Source organism: Bombina bombina, chromosome 1, assembly GCF_027579735.1.
Source record: "Bombina bombina isolate aBomBom1 chromosome 1, aBomBom1.pri, whole genome shotgun sequence".
Classification (NCBI taxonomy): domain Eukaryota; kingdom Metazoa; phylum Chordata; class Amphibia; order Anura; family Bombinatoridae; genus Bombina; species Bombina bombina.
In genome coordinates this window covers 936,897,270-936,922,306 of record NC_069499.1, presented here as the reverse complement: position 1 = coordinate 936,922,306, position 25,037 = coordinate 936,897,270, and the positions used below count along the sequence as shown (strand labels likewise).

General features: G+C 40.5%; 1 protein-coding gene across 1 annotated transcript; it reads right to left on the bottom strand.

The window, feature by feature from the left end:
* Window positions 1-17,324: 17,324 nt before the first annotated feature.
* Window positions 17,325-21,475, bottom strand: TNFRSF6B (TNF receptor superfamily member 6b). The gene is made up of 5 exons (XM_053701587.1): window positions 21,398-21,475; window positions 21,162-21,219; window positions 20,055-20,427; window positions 19,191-19,379; window positions 17,325-19,097 (listed from the first exon to the last, which is right to left on the bottom strand). The coding sequence occupies exons 2-5, from the start codon at window positions 21,177-21,179 to the stop codon at window positions 18,832-18,834; spliced, it is 846 nt and encodes a 281-aa protein (XP_053557562.1). The 5' UTR covers window positions 21,180-21,219; window positions 21,398-21,475; the 3' UTR covers window positions 17,325-18,831.
* Window positions 21,476-25,037: the final 3,562 nt, after the last annotated feature.

The window sequence follows — 25,037 nt, the reverse complement described above, 5'->3', positions numbered from 1 at the left end:
GCAAGTCTCCAATACCTAGAAGACAAATACACTTACTTGCATATCTAGCTGTTGGGCAGGAAGACAGCTTACAAGGTGTGAAAGGGAACATACTCCTATCAGAGACCTGTAAATAAAGAACAGAGTAACCAACTCTGACTTTCTATAACGGGTAGCATTAATGTTAGAAGTAAAGCAAAGACAACCTCACCGCCTTCTAACTGCTAAAAGCCACCACTAATCTTACTAAAGAGATTGACGTGGATACAGCTAGACCCCAATCCTTGCTTGCAGGGAAAAGTACCCATAAAAGAATGAAATATCTTTAGACACCAACTTCACACATCCTCCATTGACAAAGGCAACGAGAATGACTAGGGGTTATGGGTAAGGGAATTGACACTTAACAGCTCTGCTGGGGTGCCTCCTCCTGCTGGCCAGGAGTGAATATCCCACTAGTAATTGGAATGATGTTGTGGACTCTCCATGTCATAGGAAAGAAATACAATGCACAAAGTTTAAGTAACAAAACTCTCATATCATGCAGTGCTATAAGCTGGTGTCTCCTTCAGATATAGAAATAAGAAAGATATCACAGTGCTGAAGAGGTCTGCTCTTTTTCTTTGATCATTCAGTGAGTTCAGCCCCTGTGAAGCCTGCACTACAATTTCTCTCCAAGCAGGAAAATATTTGATAATCAGGCCCTAAGTCCCAGAGAGGTGTGCAAAAGAGAGCAAGGTTTATAATAGAGCTCTTGGCACTCATATAAATTCTCAGGTTATTATTATTATTATTATTCTTTATTTATAAAGCGCCAACAGATTCTGCAGCGCTGTTCATAGGTAACAAAGATAAAAGGACAGTACAATATGAGACACCAGACAAAATTTAACAAACAAATACAGGAGGAATTGGGAGCCCTGTTCCCGTGGGAACTTACAATCTAAATGGGTAGGTTGAAGCAAACACAGTTTAAACTGGATAGTTTTCACTATAGTTTGCTTTTAGCTTAGCTTAATATACATTATTTTCTATCAATTACAAAAGTGTATTGTATGCTAGAGACGTTTGTTCCAAATTCACAACTAGCAGATGTAAAATGCTTAGAATATAATTAGAATTGCCAGAGAAGTTCAGATATTACTGGTTATTTGTAGAGCTCCAACAGATTCCGCAGCGCTATAAACAAGGTAATATTTATAGGGACCAAATGGGTAGAGGGCCCTGCTGAGAGTCGCACTGTTGCAGTCAGCTCTTATGAAGGTGATCTGCAAACAGTTGGGCTTTTAGGCTTACATGCTAAGGGGGTTTCATGGCGGATAGTAATACCCCCAGGTAAGTCCCTTTTTCAGATCACTCTCAAGTTGAGATTTATTTCACATACAAATAATACAAAGTGCAATGCAATTTATAAAAAGAAAATGTATGCTTACCTGATAAATTTGTTTCTTTTTAGACACGATGAGTCCACAGATTTCATCCTTACTTGTGGGATTACACCTCCTGGTCAGCAGGAGGAGGCAAAGAGCACCACAGCAGAGCTGTATATATAGCTCCTCCCTTCCCTCCCAATCCAGTCATTCGACCGAAGTTAGGAAGAGAAAGGAAAAGCTAAGGTGCAGAGGTGACTGAAGTTTAACCAAAAATAAAAACCTGTCTCAAATAACAGGGCGGGCCGTGGACTTATCGTGTCTAAAAAGAAACAAATTTATCAGGTAAGCATGAATTTTCTTTTCTTTTTAAAGACACGATGAGTCCACGAATTTTATCCTTACTTGTGGGATACAATACCAAAGCTATAGTACACGGATGAAAAGGGAGGGACAAGACAGGGAACCTAAACGGAAGGCACCACTGCTTGAAGAACCTTTCTCCCAAAAACAGCCTCAGCCGAGGCAAAAGTATCAAATTTGTAAAATTTAGAAAAAGTGTGAAGAGAAGACCAAGTTGCAGCCTTGCAAATCTGCTCAACAGATGCATCATTTTTGAATGCCCATGAGGAAGCAACAGCCCTAGTGGAATGAGCCGTAATCTTTTCAGGAGGCCGCAGTCCAGCAGTCTCATATGCAAAGCGGATGATACTCTTCAGCCAAAAGGAAAGCGAGGTAGCCGTAGCTTTCTGACCCCTACGTTTTCCTGAAAAAACAACAAATAAAGAAGACGATTGACGAGAATCTTTAGTTGCCTGTAAGTAAAATTTCAATGCACGGACTACGTCCAAATTGTGTAGCAAACGTTCCTTCTGAGAAGAAGGATTAGGATACAAAGAAGGAACAACAATCTCCTGATTAATGTTCTTGTCTGAAACAACTTTAGGAAGAAAACCAAGTTTAGTACGCAACACCACCTTATCCGCATGAAAAATAAGGTAAGGGGGATTATATTGTAATGCCGAAAGCTCAGATACTCTTCGAGCAGAAGAGATAGCAACAAGAATGAAAACTTTCCAAGACAATAACTTAATATCTATGGAATGCATAGGTTCAAACGGAACCCCCTGACGAACTTTAAGAACTAAATTCAAACTCCAAGGAGGAGCAATTGGCCTGAGTCTAGTCAGAGCCTGACAAAAAGATTGAACATCTGGAACATCTGCCAGACGCTTATGCAACAAAATAGATAAAGCAGAGATCTGGCCCTTTAGGGAACTCGCTGATAACCCCTTCTCCAATCCTTCTTGGAGAAAAGACAAAATCCTAGGAATCCTAACACTACTCCATGAGTAGCCCTTGGACTCACACCAATAAAGATATTTGCGCCATATCTTATGGTAAATCTTCCTAGTAACAGGCTTACTTGCCTGAATCAAAGTACTGAATCAGAAAAACCTTGCTTGAATAAAATTAAGCGTTCAATCTCCAAGCAGTCAGCTGCAGAGAAACTAGATTCGGGTGATGGAAGGGACCCTGAATGAGAAGGTCCTTCCTCAATGGAAGCTTCTACGGTGGCAGAGATGACATGTCCACCAGATCGGCATACCAAATCCTGTGAGGCCATGCAGAAGCAATGAGGATTACTGATGCCCTCTCCTGTTTGATTCGAGCAATCACCCAGGAAAGGAGAGCAAACGGGGGGAATACATATGCTAGGCTGAAAGACCAAGGAACTGCCAAAGCATCTATCAGCTCGGCCTGGGGGACCCTGGACCCGTATCTCAGAAGCTTGGCATTCTGACGAGATGCCATAAGATCCAACTCCGGCCGACCCCATCTGAGAATCAGGTTGGAAAATATTTCCGGATGAAGTTCCCACTCTCCCGGATGAAAGGGTCTGCCTGCTCAGAAAATCCGATTCCCAGTTTTCCACCCCTGGGATGTGGATCGCCAACAGATGGCAAGTGAGTCTCCGCCCACTGAATTATTTTGGCTACCTCGGTCATCGCTAAGGAACTCCTTGTTCCTCCCTGATGATTGATTTAAGCCACTGTCGTTATGTTGTCTGATTGGAATCTGATGAATTGGGCTGAGGCCAACTGAGGCCAGGCCAGAAGCGCATTGAATATTGCCCTCAGTTCTAGAATGTTGATGGGAAGGAGAGACTCTGTCTGAGTCCATACTACCTGAGCCCTTAAAGAACCCCAGACTGCTCCCCATCCCAAAAGGCTGGCATCCGTTGTCACAATCACCCATGAAGGTCTGCAAAAGCATGTCCCCTGGGATAGATGATCCAGAGAAAACCACCACAGAAGAGAGTCCCTCGTCTCCTGATCTAGAGTTATTCGAGGAGACAAATCTGTATAATCTCCATTCCACTGCCTGAGCATGCTCAGTTGCAGAGGCCTGAGGTGAAAACGAGCAAACAGAATGATGTCCATTGCGGCTGTCATCAATCCAATTACCTCCATGCACTGAGCCACTGACGGCCGAGGATTGGACTGAAGGGCTTGACATGTATTCAGGATCTTTAACCTTCTGACCTCCGTCAGAAAAAATTTCATGGATAGAGTCGATTAGAGTTCCCAAGAAGGGTACCCTTGTCTGCGGGATTAACAAACTCTTTTCCAGATTTACCTTCCACCCGTGAGTTCTCAGGAAGGATAGCACAATGTCGGTATGGGACTTTGCTAGTTGATAAGATGACACCTGGATCAGAATATCGTCCAGATAAGGCGCCACCACAATGCCCTGCGGTCTTAGAACCGCCAGTAAAGACCCCAGAACCTTTGTGAAAATTCTGGGCGCCGTAGCCAAACCGAAAGGGAGAGCCACAAACTGAAAATGTTTGTCCAGAAAGGCAAACCTCAGAAACTTGTGATGATCTGCGTGTATAGGAACATGAAGATATGCATCCTTTAGATCCACTGTCGTCATAAATTGACCCTCCTGGATCAATGGAAGAATGGTATGAATAGTTTCCATCTTGAAGGATGGACAAACTTGTTTAGACTTTTGAGGTCTAAAATAGGTCTGAACGTTCCCTCTTTTTTGGGAACTACAAACAGATATGAATAAAACCCCTGTCCCGGGGGGGCGTGGCCTAACCGCAGCCATGATCAGCAGCAACTTTGTGAAGCTCTTCAAATGAATTTATCAACACATTATTTTTCACCTACCAAACTTAGAAACCAGTTTTGTAAATTCATAATTCAGCATAGGAGAAAGCACAGAGCTGAACAATATCGTTATATTACAGCTTCCACCTTCTAGATTCAAGCTACACCGTTGGGGACTATAGGCCGCGGCACCATCTCCCCCCTCGGATATACTGGATATCCGAGCAGAGTAGTATTTACCTACTATAACTTATTTTTTGCACAGGAATCTTCATTAAGGTTATGATTATGGAGGACATTTGTGACATTTTAAGAGCCAAACTGGAAGCCTTGGGACATCTTATGGATCATAGATTTACAGATCTCCATAATATATGCAGGGAAGCCATGAGCCCACGGGGCTCGCTGCTGAAGCTTTCTGGAGATCTTGAGGCAGCTGCAAGTACAGTACGGAACTTACAATCTATGGATACGAGACCGACCATAACCCAGAGGATGGCGCTGAATGATCTTGACCAGGAGTACAGGTACACTGTTATCCGGAGCACAGAGCAGCCTACACTAGTGCCGCATGGGGGGTGCGGCCCAAGGTGTGCGCCATTACCCTCGGATCCGCTAGAGTGGGATGCGGCCGATCCCCTTTGCGGTGAGGAGGGGTCTGCAAGTATTCAGGCAGCAAGATGGTGGGACTGCGCTGGGAGCTTACCTTCAGTGGGAGACCCGGCTTGCGACATGCAGCGGAGCAGCTGTAAAGGGGAGTTGTTTGTCAGAGAAATATCCCAGACCCAGTCCTCCACCTTACCAGAAGTACTGTTCCGGATTGACAATCCTATTGCTAGGTCCACATCTCATATGGATCATTCGGTCCCTCATTCCCCCAGAGAAGTTTTGGACACTTATAATGGAGATCGCTGGAGTAATTGCCGATATGGGATCGGATAGAGCTGTGTATCCTAAGTTGTTGATGTAATAAAGCATATGCCTCGCTTAATTTACATCCCTCTATGAAGTTTAATGTGTTAATTTCGGGACTTACAATTATAGAGAGTTAATGTGTTAGTAGTCTACGCTTTGTTTTTTTCCCTGTTTCTTTTCAGTAGTGGTCAGAGTGATTTATTGTCTATTAAGTATGCCTCCTCTCTAGAAGAATGCTGAATACCCTTACACGTTCTACAGTTCAGTATAGCAGTAATGCTCTTGGTTATTCCAGAAAAACTATGTTTTTTTATTATAGCAGCCTATTATGTCCTATGACAGGAGGATCCTAGGCTCTCCTCCTGTCTAATATCAGGGATCAGAAATCATTGTAAAGTAAGGACATATATTAGAGACATCTCACTAACCTCATGGATTATAAATTGTGTACCTTACCATATAGCCTGTTACTTACACTTACTTTAGGTACACTCATGTTGCTCTGGACACACTAGCTGACTTATTGCTGATTAAGAAAATGGATTGTGGTGTTTAGGTTCAGGGCTTGATAGCCGGAATACTATATCAATCACATTTGGGCAAAACATTATCTCATGTTTTAGTATGCTTTGAGGAAACTTAGACCATTAATTTTTACTCTGTTTTAATTGAAATAAGTTTGTCCCCTAGTATTCTTTACCAAATATTAGTTTTTTTTATATGTATCTAGACACTTAGTGAAACTCCCAGTGCTAGTTAAGCTCTATTATAGCTCCTCCCCTCACTAACTAAAATCATATGATTCCGAATATTGTTTATCTATATGTGGTACTATCAAATGAGTATGATATTCTTTGGGTAAGGAAATGTATCTCTCATCTAAAATTGTGCGTCAGAATACTGAGTTGTTTTATTGCACGCATCATCCTAATAGGTAGTGAATAGGGACAATGAGATACCACTCTGCAATCATTATATATGTTTAAAAAAGAAAAAACTGAGGTATCATTATCACACATGGTATTCATATCTTTAAGCAATGGTATAACCTAGAGATGACATGTATGTTCTATTGCTGGCTCCCATGATCTAAAATACACATTTCATATCTGTTTCTAAGTTCTATGCTGGTATTTGTTATATCCATTTCAGAATGTAGTGTTTGTGTGAAGACATGTGTGATGTTTTATTGTTATCTATGTATGACTAAATTCCTCAATAAAAAAACTTTGATTTAAAAAAAAAAACCCTGTCCCTGTATTGGAACGAGACAGATTACTCCCATGGAGGAGAGGTCGCCTACACAACATAAGAACGCATCTCTTTTTATCTGGTCTGCAGATAATCGTGAAAGAAGAAACCTTCCTCTGGGGGAAGAATTTCTGAACTCCAATTTGTATCCCTGAGACACTATTTCTATTGCCCAGGGATCCTGAACATCTCTTATCCAAGCCTGGATGAAGAAGGAAAGTCTGCCCCCTACTAGATCCGGTCCCAGATCGGGGGCCAACCCTTCATGCTGACTTGGAAGCAGCAGCAGGCTTCTTGGACTGTTTACCCTTGTTCCAAGACTGGTTGGGTCTCCAAGTGGACTTGGTTTGTAAATAGTTCCCTTCCTGTTTAGAGGAAGAGGAAGGGGGGATTCCCTTGAAATTTCAAAAGGAACGAAAATTACTCTGTCGACCTCTCTGTTTGGATTTTTTATCCTGAGGGAGTAGATGACCCTTGCCTCCCGTGATGTCAGAAATAACTTCCTTCAAGTCAGGTCTGAACAGGGTCTTCTTCTTGTAAGGAATAGCCAAAAGTTTAGACTTGGATGACACATCCGCAGACCAAGACTTCAACCATAAGGCTCTGCGTGCTAAGATGGAAAAGCCCGAACTCTTAGCCGCCAATTTAGTAACCTGCAGAGAAGCATTCGTAATAAACAAATTAGCTAATTTAAGAGCTTTAATCCGATCCTGTATCTCTTCCAAAGGAGTCTGTCTTAAGAGACTCTTCCAGAGCATCAAACCAATAAGCAGCCGCACTGGTAACAGTAACAATGCAAGCCGCTGGTTGCAATAGGAATCCCTGGTGAACATAAATCTTCTTAAGAAAACCCTCTAACTTCTTATCCATAGGGTCTTTGAAAGCACAAATATCCTCAATAGGAATAGTAGTCCGTTTGGCCAGGGTAGAAATAGCTCCCTCTACCTTAGGGACCGTCTGCCAAGAGTCCCTAACAGCGTCGGCTATAGGGTACATCTTTTTAAAAACGGGAGGAGAGATGGGAATACCTGCTCTCTCCCATTCCTTCGCAATAATCTCTGAAGTCCTCTTTGGAACTGGAAAAACATCAGAGTAAGAAGGAACTTCCAAATACCTGTCCAACTTACTCAATTTATCTGGAGGAACCACTATTGAGTCACAATCATCCAAAGTCACCAACACCTCCCTCAGTAATAGGTGGAGGTGTTCAAGCTTAAACCTGAAAGAAACCACTTCAGAATCAGTCAGGGGTAAGGCACTTCCTGAGTCAGAAAGTTCACCTTCGGATAGGACCTCCGTACCCTCCAACTCAGAACCCCGGGAGGGTACATCCGCGATCGCCATCAAAGTATCAGAGGCTGCATTGACTTCGTAGTTGTCCCTTCTTGTACGCTTGCCTTGCGATATGGGAAAGGCAGATAACGCATCAGAAAGTGTAGAGGACATAACTGCAGCTATGTCCTTTAACGTGATTGCTGCAGAAACTGGAGAAGTACATTGCACCGCTTGAGCGGGCGTGAAGGGCTGTGATGCTTGGGGAGAAAGCTGCGGCATACTCTGCATCTCATCTGTAGACTCCTGAGAAGCATCCGCTTTGGGCAAAGTTTTATAAAAAAAAATTTGTTCTGTATAGTCTAAAGCCCTCTCAATGCATGAGGGACAAAAGGAACAGGAGGTTCCACAGTGGCATTCAAACACATGGAACATTCTGGATATCATCCAAATCCATGATAGCAAAAAGCAAGAAAATATTGGTCTTGGCTCCTTTAAATTATATAGACCCTTAATTTATGGCCAAAAAAAAACACTACAAGTATAAGCACTAAATAAACACTTGTCAATACATTTGAAAATGACAAGATACTGTGCCTTTAAGAAATAAACGTCTAACAATTTTACTGCACCAGCTAATCTGCTAGCCGATTTCTATATAGCGCGTTTTAACAAAAAGAAAAAACACCTCTTCGCCTCAACAGCTCTGCTGAGGCGCCTACCTGCCCCCACGGTCCACCGACCACTCTTCCAGTCAAAACTCCAGATCGTGTCTCAGCACGCCAAACACCACCTGCTTAGTTTCCAACCATGCGGTCATGGCGTCACTCCTGACATGCGAGGAGTCTTACTGACAGTCGGGACTCTGGAGCACTAATCACTTCGCGGTTTCACAGCCCCAAGCGCGCCAAAGTAAGCCCCGCCCTTTGTGGGCGTCACGCAAGCCATCCGACTAAGTTTGCATAAAAAAAAATAATCGCCGCTCAGATAACCCAGAAACACACAGCCTTGAACCGGAGCCTCTTTTCAAAGCTCCGGTAAAACCTTCCCCCAACGTCTTGCCCCCAGTACACAAACTGTGACCAGCAGGGGAGCCCTCACTGTACGAGCCCATTGTCACAAATATCTCAGGATTCAGCTGCTAAGGAGTTAACTTTGTGTAGCTTGCACTCAAAACAGTTATTTGTTTTCAAGAAGAATTGTGTTTGTATTTTCTTTGAAGTGCCAGAAGCCCCCTGATTAGCCCACTAAATGTTATTGTGTAGGCACTGAGTCATAAAACCACTCGAGCTCTTCATCCCAGAGATACACAGGATAAAGTTTATGGCTTAAGCTGTCAATAGAATGCATGATGCAAAACAGGCCCTTCATTACAAAAACTGACCAGGTCACTGACAGGACATTGGTATATTATGTACATATGTGGGTTAAAAGTGTTATAACCTTAACGGCAGGTAAATATGACAACCTATGGCATATTTGATATCAAACCGAGTCTCCCAATAAAACTAAAAGGTTCTAGACATGTAAATATAGAAATTTCTTACCTAGCAGAAAATATATGGATTGTATAAATTCAGGCAAGAAATTAGTCTATTGAAGGTTGTAAAGACAGGGGGGTTTCTTAGCCCGCCCAGGAGGGTGTGGTTAAGCAACCTGATCTCTGAAAAGTAGGGTTTAAGAATCTTATTTTTTAACAATAAGATTGTCATTCTTACAAGGGGAGCTGCTGTACAGAAGTAAGGAGCCATCATTTTCATGCCAGCCCCTGGCGCAGATCTTGAAGACTAGGAAAGTATTCAATTCTGTTTTTCTCCTTTTTATTTTAAAATACTGTTTGCGTGTGTAATTTTATTTGTAACAACTTTTTATTAATAATGCATTGTGCATAATAGTTTTGGCATAATAAATAATTCCTTTATTAAGTTTGGCCTTTGTCTAATAATTGAACCACGTTACTGAAAGAGACTGGAATATTATTTTCTGCTAAATTGTATTTCTAGAGTTAATGTGTAAAGTCTGGGGTTTTTCCTTAAGATTTTCCATTTAATAAATTTTAAGTGGTGGCAGCATTTGAGCTATAAGATTTATAGTTTATTGTGGGTGGCATTGAAAAGGAAGTGTTGGGCACTTCTCTTACATCTAGTACAGATTAAGGGAGTGCGAATTAACTCTTGCACCCACTAAACTGAATCACAAGCTTGCCTGGTGTGGCTAGATTGTGACCTATAGGTGACAGAAAAGGGGGCTGAAAACCCTTTCTGTGCCAAATAAGTGACTGGCGCAGGGTTGGATAACCTTGGTTCGTCACAAATTGGTGGGCAGCGGTGTAGATAAATTTTTTTATTATTAGATTTTAGTGCTTGTGGATTTGCTAGTGTGAAAATCCCGGTACTAAAAGAAATTGTTTCTTACAATCTCCAAAGGCTAAAACTCAGTGCATTATATAGTCACACATTGCAAACAGTCCCCTTCCCTATGTTTTTCTTTTCTATTTTATTTTTGCTATGGAGGCATACGAGCAGCGATCTAGAGAGGCACTTATACTCCTATGCCAGGAGCGGGATATTCCAATACGTTCAAAGAACAAAGATTTACTAATACAAGCTCTTGTTGAATATGATAACAGCCAAATCACACCAGTTGAAGTCTCAGGAGAGATGTCTGCAGCTGTGGGCGGTGATTCATCCGGATCTGGGGATCCATTGGACTGTTATTTGCAAACTGTTCTTAAACATATGGGCTCAGTGGATGCAAGTTTGCGCATGGAACTGATTACAAAGTTTTATGAAAGACAGGCTGCTGAACGACAGGCGGAGAGAGAGTATCAGCTACAGCTTGCACAGTTGGAGAGAGGGACGGTCTCCCCTGTTGTTAGTGAACCTAGAGACCCACCTGCTCCCAGAGTGCGTGCAGAGAATTTTCCCACCCTGGAGAAAGATGGAGATGTGGATGTATTCCTGCGTAGCTTTGAGAAAGTTTGCAGACAGTTCCAGTTGCCAAGGGAGCAGTGGGCCAAGTACCTTACCCCTGGCCTGAAAGGTCCTGCACTGGAGGCGTTTGCTGAACTACCCCCCAGAGTTTGATCAGGACTATGATTCCATTAAAGCTGCACTACAGAGGAGATACAATCTTACTCCTGAAGTTTACCGAAAGAAATTCCGTTCTCTGCAGAAAGGTTTGTCAGAGAGCTATATTACAGCTGTTGGGAACTTGAGGACAGCCTTTAAACAGTGGGTCAGAGGATTAAAAGTTGCCACTATGGAGGAGCTGGAAGATTTGATTGTGAAGGAGCAATTTATGCAGCTGTGCCCAGCCGGAGTTCAAGAATGGGTTTTAGATTGGAATCCCATAACAGCATTGGAAGCTGGCGAGCTGGCTGATTTTTACACAGCTAACAGGTCTCCAGAGAATGGGAGGAAATCCTTTTCTAAGGGGGGATCCACCTGTAAAGGAGCTGCTGCACGACCCCCCTTCACAAAACCAGGGCAGGGGGATACCCGCAGATGTTTTGTTTGCAACAAAGTGGGCCAGATCAGCTCCACTTGCCCAGAGAGGATTAACTTGGGACAATCAGCTGGAGGGAGTAATCCCTCAGAAGTACCAGCATCTGTTTTGTTTGTTACCTGTCCAGAGGAAAACAACCATGAGAACTTGCAACCTGTGACTGTTGGAGATAAGGTAACCCTAGGGCTAAGGGACACAGGTGCAGAAGTGACTATGGTGCATCCAAAGCTAGTGAACTCTGAGAACATTATCCCTGGAAAGACTCTAGCAGTTAAAGGGATTGGGGGAATGAAACTTGCAGTGCCTATGGCACGTGTATATCTTGATTGGGGAGTGGGGAGAGGTTTAAGAAATGTGGAGGTATCTGAAAATATTCCTAATGATGTCTTACTGGGTACTGATTTGGGTAGATTGTTATCTCTTTATGTGCCTGACAATGCTACATGTTACCTAGTGACATTAGTTGCAGACCCTTATGTGGAAAGGGCAGTGTGTAAAAATGCTCAGAGACATTATGACCAGGAGGGAGGACAGAATGCATGTGTGCGCAGGGCTGTGCCTGAACTGGGGGTGTCTGTGCTGAGAGGTGAATCTGTAAGACAAGGAGATACTGACTGGGGGAACGACAGACAGACGGTGTGTGACTTCCTGTACTTAAACCAGCAGTATCGGCAGAATTACCATTAGCTGTACAGGGTGAGACTGATGGGGGAGAAAGGCAGATAGACTGTGTGGGTCTGTCTGTGCCTCAACCAAGTTTAGCTGTACGGGAAGAACTTATCTATGAGAGAAGGATGATGAGGGGTGCGTGTCTGTCTGTGATTGAATCAGTGGATTCTATAGAAGGAGGTGAGATTGACGGGGGAGAGAATGACTGGGTGACTGGGCCGCTGGATAATGTGTGCCAGTCTCTGCCAGGGACAATTTCGTACCCTGTGAAAAGACACAATAGTTGTGATAAATGGCAGAAGGAAGATGTGTGCTTGTCTGCACCAGTGTCAAAAGGATCTCAGATTCTGTGTGATTATGCAAAGTGGCAGGCTGACTGTGAGCGAGAGCAGGGGGGCAAACTAGCCCACTCTATGACAGAAGCAGCAAAGCCACAGATTTCAGAGTGTGTGGGGGAGGAGGGTAAAGGATACTCTTTGAGGGACCCCCAGAGTGAGTGTGAAAGATTGTGGGTGACAGAGACCCCAGTAACCTCAGCTGTGACCTATAAACAGACTGCACAGGCTAGGGGACAGAGACTGACACAGACTGCAGGCACAGGGGGGAGGAGTACGGAGAAGTGTATTTACACAGCCCCACAGTGCCATTCAGCAAATACACTGATAGATGTGCAGCGTCAGTGTCCCCAGCAGTTAGAACCCACAGTCAGGAGGAGGAGGGCAGTTAGTCAACCCCCTACCAACCATAACAGAGTGCAGGAGTACAGGAATTCTACTCCAGTGGGAGGGCAAGAGCCTATGGTAGTTAAGCAGCAACTGACAGCACACAATATGTTTAGAGAGCACACCATAGGTAGCAAGACACTAGGTTTCACAGGCATCTCTGTAACAGGGGATGATGTGTTATTCCTGGATAAGATGCAAACCTTATTGGGGGAGGTACCTGCAAAACCCAGAGATGCCATATTCGCACAAAAACAGTTGCAGGAGTTTACTGCCAGAGAGGGAGTGTGTGAGATGGTCCATAATGTTCTTGTACTCATGCCCATGAGACAGAACAAACTAGAGGCTGCATGGGAGGGGCCCTGCAATATATTCAATCAGTTGGGTAGAGCAACTAGTGTGTTACTTTTAAAAGGAGGGCATCCTGCTGCCAAAACTGCTAGGTGCAATCTGTCTGGCAATGGTGTTCTCACCGCAAGGGGAAGCTCCTTTTGATACGCATCGGGAGTGGCTCGTAGCCACCCCCTTTTGCGTCTTTTATTGGGGGAGGTGTCACAAATATCTCAGGATTCAGCTGCTAAGGAGTTAACTTTGTGTAGCTTGCACTCAAAACAGTTATTTGTTTTCAAGAAGAATTGTGTTTGTATTTGTATTTTCTTTGAAGTGCCAGAAGCCCCCTGATTAGCCCACTAAATGTTATTGTGTAGGCACTGAGTCATAAAACCACTCGAGCTCTTCATCCCAGAGATACACAGGATAAAGTTTATGGCTTAAGCTGTCAATAGAATGCATGATGCAAAACAGGCCCTTCATTACAAAAACTGACCAGGTCACTGACAGGACATTGGTATATTATGTACATATGTGGGTTAAAAGTGTTATAACCTTAACGGCAGGTAAATATGACAACCTATGGCATATTTGATATCAAACCGAGTCTCCCAATAAAACTAAAAGGTTCTAGACATGTAAATATAGAAATTTCTTACCTAGCAGAAAATATATGGATTGTATAAATTCAGGCAAGAAATTAGTCTATTGAAGGTTGTAAAGACAGGGGGGTTTCTTAGCCCGCCAGGAGGGTGTGGTTAAGCAACCTGCTCTCTGAACAGTAGGGTTTAAGAATCTTATTTTTTAACAATAAGATTGTCATTCTTACAAGGGGAGCTGCTGTACAGAAGTAAGGAACCATAATTTTCATGCCAGCCCCTGGCGCAGATCTTGAAGACTAGGAAAGTATTCAATTCTGTTTTTCTCCTTTTTATTTTAAAATACTGTTTGCGTGTGTAATTTTATTTGTAACAACTTTTTATTAATAATGCATTGTGCATAATAGTTTTGGCATAATAAATAATTCCTTTATTAAGTTTGGCCTTTGTCTAATAATTGAACCACGTTACTGAAAGAGACTGGAATATTAGAACTGTATAATTTAGATTATTTTCTGCTAAATTGTATTTCTAGAGTTAATGTGTAAAGTCTGGGGTTTTTCCTTAAGATTTTCCCTTTAATAAATTTTAAGTGGTGGCAGCATTTGAGCTATAAGATTTATAGTTTATTATGGGTGGCATTGAAAAGGGAGTGTTGGGCACTTCTCTTACGTCTAGTACAGATTAAGGGAGTGCGAATTAACTCTTGCACCCACTAAACTGAATCACAAGCTTGCCTGGTGTGGCTAGATTGTGACCTATAGGTGACAGAAAGGGGGCTGAAAACCCTTTCTGTGCCAAATAAGTGACTGGCGCAGGGTTGGATAACCTTGGTTCGTCACACCCATGTCCCCCAATAAATTACAGTCCCAGTTATAACTGAATTAATAGTGTCGGTTGTCATGGCCATATGAAAACCCCACACTCTGTTCAATAGGGAAAGCCCTTCCCAGAGAGCCCATGTTTCCCAACAGATGAGAAGTGCACAGTCATTTCTGAGATACTATGTGGCCCAGAAAAATAAAAGACTGCACTTACCTCAATGCTGACCGACAGCATGACAGGTCCCACAGGATCAAGAGTTCTTCTCCCTCCTCTAGCTCTGTGGAGACAGACAGGGCCTTAGTTAGTATCTGCTAAGGCCATCATCGAAAGGGCAGCAACACAATATGGGAGGCGCAGTGAGAATTAAGTCCCACCAGTTCCCATTGCTTTAAATCCACCAGTAGCTCTACTCTAGAGGCTGACAAGGAATACGGCTACACCCTATAATAAAATAGCACTCACTGGTACCATTTTAAAAATTATAAACTCTTGATTGAAGAATCTAAACTAACACCTCACTTTACCTCTTCCTATCACTAACACAGGCAAACAGAATGACTGGAGTGGGAGGGAAGGGAGGAGCTATATATACAGCTCTGCTGTGGTGCTCTTTGCCTCCTCCTGCTGACCAGGAGGCGTAATCCCACAAGTAAGGATGAAATCCGTGGACTCATCGGGTCTTAAAAAGAAATATATATACAAAATATCAGACTTTGGATATAATAGTTGGTTTAGGATTCTTATGTGTACTGTCTAAATTCATTGAAACACAAAATAGAAAATAACACAATTGAATTATAATTTGATCAAGGACAACATCTGAAGTCTAAAGTAACCTAAAATACAAATAAAGTGTTAATAACAACAAAACTTTTTCATGCAGTTCTATAAAATATTGTGCTTTTCTCTTCTTTGCTTCTTAGAGAGAGAAAGCAAAATGTCACTCTTGTGAGGAATCATGTAGTGCTGATGGATCTTTTAAGATCATCTCCCCTGAATGGAGAGTTTAGATAATTGGGAGTTATATCCACCAGTCCTGTGGATGGTTCTGTCAGATACTTTGTAAACACACAAATATTAAATGTGAATTATATATTTCTTATTTTGGAAATGATGAAGACACATGAATGAACTAAAATGATTCACCTAACAGACGCTTTGAGACGTTTTTCTAAAAAATTTGCTGTTTCCAGAAACTTTCTGTTAAAACATTTACTAGCAGAAAATGGACAGACAATGGAGGACAAACATACATAGATAAGGAATATACCTTTCTAAAACTTGAGTAAAGAAACCCATTATACACCTGGGGACATAGCATTGTGTTCTAAATACTTTGTGAGAGGTGTACAAAAAAAAACATGTTTAGACAGCATAAACATGAGTTACTGATTTTCAAAGACTGTTTAAATTTCCAAAGACAATTTCCCTAAACGATATACTAAATATAACAAATATTCTAGCTAGCACGATACAATTAATATAACCATGTCATAGAAGTTAGAATAGATAATCGTTATATTGGCAATCTATCCTAATCAGGATATTCGCATTACTTAATAATAGCATCCGTGGGAGTAATAGTGCCCATTCCATATAAGGATGTTTCAAGGTGTCATATATATATATATATATATATATATATATATATATATATATATACACAGATGGCCCTCGATTTACGACGGTTCAATTTGCGCCGTTTCAGAATAACGCCCTTTTTTTTGCTATTGAAAAGCATTGACTGCTATTGAAAGCATTAGCACACGCATACATTAAAATAGCCAGTAGGTGGAGCTGTCCGCTTGTGTTGCAGCAAGTACATGCAAAGAAAAGCAAGCCAGACATGATCAATGGATCAGCTTTCAAAGGAACAAGATCTAGCAGCCACTTCCCTTAGCTGCAGATTCAATGCAGACTCAATGCAGAGAACTGTTTGCAGAAAAAGGCAAGTAAAAAAAACGTTTTTCTTAATTAAACTTAGTTTGATGATGATGATACAGTCTGTTGTGTGATTAAACACAGGCAGGCTGAAATCAGTGTATAACCAGACCTGAGCAATGGAGCCGTTTTTAAAGGAACAAGATCTAGCAGCCACTTCCCTTAGCTGCAGAAAAATGCAAGTAAAAAAACGCTTTTCTTCATTAAACTTAGTTTGATGATGATACAGTCTGTTGTGTGATTATTTTGTTTTTGTTCATTAAACTTAGATTGATGATGATACAGTCTGTGTTTGTGTGATCATTTTATTAGGTGTGGTTTAGCAAATGTTTTTGTTCATTAAACTTAGTTTGATGATGATACAATCTATTTGATTAGGTTAATAATGATGTTTCACATTTAAAGTCTTCATTTTAAAGCTTTAAAAATAATGTATTAGGTGTTACTTATGTCAATTTTTAGAGGGGCCTGGAACCTAACTCCCTCACTTCCCATTGACTTACATTATAAACTGGGTTTCAATTTACAACGGTTTCGATTTACAACCATTCCTTTTGACCCCGGCGTAAACTGAGGGCTACCTGTATATATATATATATATATATATATATATATATATATATATATATGTGTGTGTGTGTGTGTGTGTATGTATGTATACAGATATTGTATGAGAATATGTATAAATGCATTTAGGTGTGCATGTGTGGATTCATAAATATAGATATATGATATGCATATGTGTGTGGGTATAATGGACAGCATAATTAAAAAACAAACCATTAATATAATCAAATGGGTAAATATATAGCAAACGACATATATAGACCAAAATATATGTTTATTCAATCTCCCAACATTATATACAACATTACTTAATAAGAATTCTGGAATAAGAATTACTTAATAAGAATTCTGGAATAATTTAATATCCTAAAAAGAATACACAGAGGGATATTCAATCCTATGATGACACCTATTGGACAGGTGAAGCAAATTCTTAGTTAAACACACAGTTAATATATAGAAAAAGAGGCTTATTAGAGAGGGAACAGCCCTATGTACACACACTAGGCTGATCTTATGGAAATTAAGACATATCTAGTATAGAGTCTACTTAACGATGGATAGAGAGGCATCCAATTTACAATATCCTGTACCATCACACCAGGAGGGTTCTCACTCATCTTCTCCATTTCTGACCAATTACCAGAACCTGCTTTATCCTGTCCAAAGCCCTCACTGCTGGTTGGTAAAGTATGGTTGCTTTCCCATAAGTAATATTGCCTACAGTCATTTAAACTTCAGTATCTGGGACATCAGACCAAATTAATTGTGGTTTCTTTAAACCTATGTAGTTTAAGTAAATTTGTATTCTTACCTGCAGAAAGGATACAAATTACTTAACAGAGAATACAGTTAATTCTCTTAGTTAGCATATTCATTTGGTTTGCATAGAACAGTACTAAGTGGACATAATAAATTGTGTAATCCCTATATTGCAGTTAAAATAAATTAATTAAATGCAACAATTGATCTTGCCATGGGTATAATTGAGTGAATAATACCGTAACAAAAATATATTATTAATAAATGATAACCATAGACTTGATAAATTGTGCATTGAGCTAATAAGGTAAATCAATTAAGGCAAATGTTTTTGTCTAATAAATATTCTAATGCTTTGTCATAAAATTTATAGAAAATTTGTTGCAATTGCATTTTTGTAAAAAGAACCGAGATACAATAAATTAGTAATCACTTTATAGAACAGTAAACCTTGTCTAGTTACATTGATATTTCTTTATCTCCTATTTGCTGAATTAAGTATCGTTATTGTTTCTTTTTACATAATTTTGTTGTCTGTGGTTATATCTAATCTGCTGTTGGTACTAGATATTAGTAAAATAGTTACACCTGATGTGCTAATTTGTTGATTTTATTTATGCTATTAAAATATAAAAATTCAACCATTGTGTGTTATTTGTGCAGTAAGTAGGACTACTTGTGAAGCCGAATACATAATAAAAAGGACTTGGATATCACTAGACTTAGTACTGAACAATTATAGTCGCTCCTGTTATCCAGTGGCTATCTTTGGTTAATATTAAGGAATATTTGTTAAATATTACAAATAATCTTACAGTTCAATAAGCGTATGAGACAAAATATTCAACTATGAATTAATTTACGCTGCACACTCTCAGGGCCAAAATAAAAAGGAGATGACAAGAAGTGGACATAAAAAATTGGCTAAGAGAAACATCTTTGGCAGTGGAGATGCTGAAATGGAGGGCAAGACAATAGCACCATGTCATTCTTTACTCGGCTAGGAGGCTTCTTGTTGCAGGAACTTTTGCTTTAACTGCTGCTCTAGTCTGTGCAGTTTGGCTTTTTTCAGGACCTCCAATAGCTTGGGTAGAAAGGGCTGTTCAGGGTAAGAGTCCCTGAGGCAAGTTAGTAGAAAGTGTAGTTGTGACTGTTTCTTATTCCAATATTTCCTCCTTAAGATTTTCCGTAAGCGCTGAAGGTGGCGAGTATAAAGCTTCTGGTGGGTCACAAAATCCAGGACTGCCTTATCACACTCTCCATCAACTAGAAAAAAAAATGAGAACCAAGTATACCCAAATACATGCAGAAAATAAGAAGAAAACAAACATCTACAGTTCTGCAGAGGACTACACTTACTTTTCTCAGAGTTGAAGGGGAAAATGCAATTGGTGCACACAGTATTGTGAGAAGGAGTTCCAGGCACATTTACTCTTAGTCCAAGGTCAGAGCAGTTTTGGTGGGGTTGACATCGCTGACTCATGGAGTTCTGTGCAGAGAAAGTTCCCTTTGGGCATTTTATGCATTCTGTGTCTGAGTCAGGGGTACCTGTGTAAGGTTCAGTGCATATATTTTATGCAACATAATGCACTTTAAAAACATGAAGTGAGATACTATAACAATGTTTCACAATTCCAGTCCTCAGAGCACACTAACAGACCAGAGCCCATATAAAATAATCAGCAGATCAGTAACCACGTTTATTAACCTTCTCTCACCCAAGGTAATCCTGAAAATCTCTCCTGTTAGTATGCCATGGAGACTGGCTTTGAGAAACACTGGTCTAGAGCAGGCTTGTCTGACAATGCAGTCCTCCTGAGCTTTTTACCTTCCACTTTTACAAACTGAGTGGTGCATCTGTCTACACCATGAAAGAATACTTCAGAAGCCTAAGTTTTAACAGAGATAAATATTAACAACTGGTTCAAGCCAAAATAATTACATGTATCTGGTTAGACTGAGGATTGCATATTTGAACTTTTATTATATAATATCATATAATATTATGGTGAGTAAAATAGTTTCTATTACTAGTATTTCTAAACTGAATTTACTGGCTTTTAGAGCACAATAAAAGTTTGGCATGGTTCCTTGGTTTCCAGGAACTGGACAAAATATTATCCCTTGTGAATACATTACAAAGAAGGGGCCTTGGAAATATTTATATCTACAGTAAAAAAAAAAAACGGGGATGACATTCTCACTTTTAATTTTTCTACTTACCTTCCTTTGACACTCCATATCCTGGGCCACACTTTGTATGTTTGACACACAACTGGGAATCACGATGGTACCCTGGCTGGCACTCACAAACTCGGTTTTGGGTTTGATTGCACTCAGTTTTCACTCTCTCAAGCTCCCCACAGTACACGTTGCAAAACCGACAGCGTTCCAGATAATTCCAATACTGAGTGTAGTGTAGATCTTGGCATGGCTGGCATTGTGTATCGGTTTGCCTAGTGCAGTGTCTGACCACAAAGGACCCTGGCGGACACTGCTGGCAGGTAAGCTGCTCCCCACTCACATGATCTGCCCACTGGTATGTGGGTACACTGTCAACAGTCTCCAGAATAAGGATAAAGGTGGTCAGAGCACACTGCAGAGAGAGATGGGGTTTGAGTTCTAAAACAGGAGGATGGTGAAGATAAAGCAGAAGAGAGGAAGTAGCAGGAAGATGAATGAAGCGGCAACAAAGGCAGAGTAAGGGATAATGAATTACTTCAAATAGGTAAAAAGAGAATGGGTAGATCTTGTGGTGATCCAGTAGAGCATTTGAGAGCAATTTTATTACAGCTTCTAGAAATCATTTCTGCAGAAATGCATCATTTAAACAAGCTGTGCCAGCCCAGGTTCTGATCTCACAATCTCTGACACAGATCTATTCCATTTTATATAGCAATAGAGAGATTTTGGATAAAACAAACATATCTATGTAAAATAATAAATGTCCCAAAGGGCATTTAACTTGTAAGATCAGCAATAACTAAAGGGTAAAGTCACTTGAACAGGGTCATTGTTATACTACGAGATGTTCATAAATAATACTGGGGCAGGATGACCCATGATACCTGTACTAAATTCTCCAGTGGGAGTGGAACAAGTACAACTTTCAACGGTATCTCAAAGGTAAAACAAGCAAAAAGAGATGTGTATTGCCATTATCTTTCGTTTTGTTAAACGTTATGGGTCGCTACAGAGTGTACTGTCCCTTTAAATCATAATGCGCGGTGTTGTGGAAGGCGATCACTCGAATTACATCAAAAAGCTTATAAAAGGTATTTATTCTGGTTTAGACACTATAACACGATACTGCGGTAGAATATCATATACCTGTAGTAATGTTGTCATCTCTTTGCAGATATACAGCCTCGGAACACCACGTTAGTTTCTGGATTGACAAAAAAAACTGTGTAAAATACATAATGCTGAGTGAGGTAAATTCCCAACCAGATAAATATTTAAACATTTTTATTATCCCAATTAAACGTGCAGCCCATAACAAGACGTACGTAGCCGCAGTCCTGCTCTAATAAACGTCCAGTTTCCCTATAGCTCCGCCTTCCTACCTTATACTCCAGTGCACACTATCCGCTGTCAGCTTCTGCTATGCTTCGCTTATATATAAGTGCAGGGCGGAACGGGAACGGATAAGTGACTCACAGCCAAAACTATAATATTAATACCAAGTCATGCACAATTGCACATGGGATTTACCCCGTGGTATCTAAATCGGGTGATGTGAATCAACTGAGGTTTTGTCTTTTATAACAATACAACATGCAGTGGCATAATCAGAGTTTGTGGTACCTTAGCTATTGGGGAATCAGTTGCCCCTGAATCCCTAGCACTCACAATATTGACTGAAGTTTGCTTCTTTATATGTTTCACAATCAGATGCCAGCAACATGGAGGGCCGATGTACCCTCACTAAACAACTCAGGATAATTGGTTATAAAATAAATAATGAAAACATTTTCAACACTTAGGGGTGAGAACCTGTCATAACGTAAACTATCCCTCAACATCCTGCTGCTCATGATGCTTGATGCAAAATACAACACTGAAAACATAATGAGTGCAAACTGTACCTGTATTAATGTCCTCTCTTTAGGCACTCAGGCAGGATTCTTTAAACCACGGGTCGGACTCGGACCCATTACTGGGTCTGGGTTGCAACTTGTGTGTTGCATGAATGTGTTATTGCCTCTTACAAATCTTTCAAGTTTGACTACAAAATTGAAACTATCTTCTTGTATATTAGTTCAGAAATTTTCAGACCAAACATAAAAATAGGGTCACGAAAGTATGCGGTATTATTGCACTGGGTCCTGGGGGAAAAGTTTAAAGGGACACCCAATTTTTTTCATGATTTAGAAAGAGTATTTAAATTTAAACAACTTGCCAAATTAATTCTATTATTTAATTTGCTTCATTCTCTTTATATCCTTTGTTGAAACGCATATCTAAATAGGCCCAGTAGCTGCTGATTGGTGGTGGCACGTACATGCCTCGTGTGATTGGCTCACCCATGTGCAATGCTTTTCTTCAACAAAGGATATCTGAAGAATGAAGCAATTTAAATAATATAAGTACATTGGAATGTTTTTTTTTTTTAAATTCTATTCTCTATCTGAATCATGAAAGGAAAATATTGAGTTTCATGTTCCTTTAAATGGACTGCATAAGCGTGGAGATAAAACTGGGTGTGAAATGTCGTCTGGGCTAGCAACGTTACTTTTGATGGGAGAGCAGGTCGTACTAGGTTTGGGTGATAATTTGCATATGAATTAACGGGTATAGAAGACAATCTGAGGATACAGGTTATAACAGTGAGCATGGAACCAGAGGCAGGAGATTAGTTATGTCAGTAAGCAGATAGAGGGCACAGATTGTGACGGTTTTGTACAGTCTGCAGACAGGGTGCAGCTTACAGCTGTCCTCAGGCCTCCCAGACAGGCCAGGTTTTGAGGATATCTAAAATGGAGCACAGATTAAATAATCAGCTGATTAGTAAATGTTTATTTTACCTGCTCTCATCCAAGGTAATAATGAAAATCTGGTCTGTTGGGGAGGCCCAAGGACAAGTTTGAAAACCATTGGTGGCTTAGGGCGATGCATTGGGGCATTGAACTATTGAAAATATGCCTAGACTTGCACACAATAATTAACACACTATATTAATTTTTAACTGAGTTTTAAATATAAAAGTCTATAAGGTTTCAACTATTACTAAGTGCACTCTATACCTAGTAGCTGGTACGCACTCCCGAGCTGCAGTGAACTAGCGCATGCACATAGCTTTCACAGCATTTTCAATCACGCTTGTCCACTTTTGATTAAATGTGCATTTATGTAAGTCACTGTGAATATCTGGCACATATCCTCTGATTCAGTGTTTACTTTTACATCACAGGGACTGTTTTGCCATGCACTGTGCATGTGCTAGTCCTCACGCACGTAACCGAACATTAGAACAAAAGCCATATGGCTAGCATTGTGATTGGATGCCAGTGTAAATATCATGATGACCTTGATGATCAAAAGCTTACAAGTAATTAAAAAATATAAAAACACTATTGTAGGTAAGGTGTAAGCACCGGGACATTACCATCACTTTAGCTATGTGTTTAATCCCTATGCAGGGGTTGAACACACAGTTATATACAAGCAGTAGTGAAATAATAACATGATCTAACATTAACACATTTTTAAAAAAAATACATTTTTATTAGGGTTTTCAATCAATTAACAATTCCAACTACAGAAAAAAAAAAGTTTGTGACATTGTAAATACATTAACTGTTGAAAGATACAGTCTTTTAAGACGTGTAGGTATTCTTATATTAGAGTACATTAGGATAATAAGTAAAAACATAAACAAGTCATTTGGTCATTATTAAACATAGATATTAGAGGAACTGGGAAAGTATTGTAAGAGAAGGAAAGGGAGGGGAGAAAAAAAATAATTAAGGGGAGAATTTTTTAGTAGGTAAAGTTTAGGGAGGGGCGATTAGATGGGTAAGTTTCATCTACCGGGCCAGAAGCAACCTATTTGTGTGGGCCGTGGAGTTATTTAATGGATAACATTTGCTGAGCGTCAGTGACGTCCTAGGGTTCCCAAATTAGAAGAAACAAATCAATTTGGAGTTTGGAGCTGTAAACAAGTTCTTCCATTGATTTAAAGTATTGGAGTAGATCTACTAATCCTTTCAATTGTGGGGAATTTGGTTTCCTCCAACTTCTGGCAATTCAGAGCTTAGCAGCCATTAGGATATAAATGAGGAGGCAGCGTCTGGGGAGCAGATTTTCTTAAGTTGAAGGTGCAATAGTACAACCTCAGGGGGCAGAGTCTCAGCCAGGCATAGGAATTGGCATAATTTGAGTATTTTGGACCAAAAGGATTGAATGATGGGACAAGTTCACCAGATATGGAAGGCGTCTCCAGTTTGTAAGTGAGCAGGTGGAACATCTTATGCAATTTCAATGGGACGAAGTGCCACCCAGTAAGAAGCTTGTAGAAGAGTTCATAGAGAGTTATGCAATAAATTGCATGCTTAGTGTGAGCAATCACATCAGTCCAACTTTTCGGGCTAAAGTCTTGTTCCCAGTCTTTCTTCCAGGATCGAATATATTTGGTCTTAGTCAGATTTGGGGAATTAAGTAACAAGCGGAAGTGGTTAGATAATGAGGACAATAGTTGGGCAACCGTCGTGAATTTTTATTCCCAGATAGTTATTAATGTTCTAGGGGGGCATTGAGGAAACCCCATGATTTTATCAGAGACCTTGATCTTAACATATCAAAGTGGAATTTAATAGGTAAGGAGACCTTATTCAGGAAGTTTGTGTGGGTTAGTAGGAGAGTCTCTTGGAAGAAGTCTGAGACTCTGATACTAGGCATTTCTGATCTTGCTGGGCTATATAGTAGGCCTAGAATCACGCGGATTGGTGAAGGGTGAGGGGATACCTGTGAGTGGTGATGAAGACTAAGCCACATATCTCTACAGTGTAACAATTTTGTTAAGAGGTATGGAAGATGTACTGTAGGGAGGGACCCATAATAAGTCCTCAAGATTCAAATAGGTGGGGAGAGAGGCCTGATCAATTTCAGACCAGCGTGTAGGACACATGGGAGAGCATTGCTGCTTTGTAGTAAAGCCAAATATTTGTGAGGCCCAGGCTACCCAATGACAGGGGGGGGCATTGG

Bases quoted from the DNA above. Each gene is read 5' to 3' on its own strand.
- TNFRSF6B (XM_053701587.1), bottom strand. The intron at 19,380-20,054 runs GTAAGTAGAAAA...AACCTTACACAG, and splicing joins ATATGGAGTGTCAAAGGAAG to GTACCCCTGACTCAGACACA. The intron at 19,098-19,190 runs GTAAGTGTAGTC...TTTTTTTTCTAG, and splicing joins CCCCTTCAACTCTGAGAAAA to TTGATGGAGAGTGTGATAAG.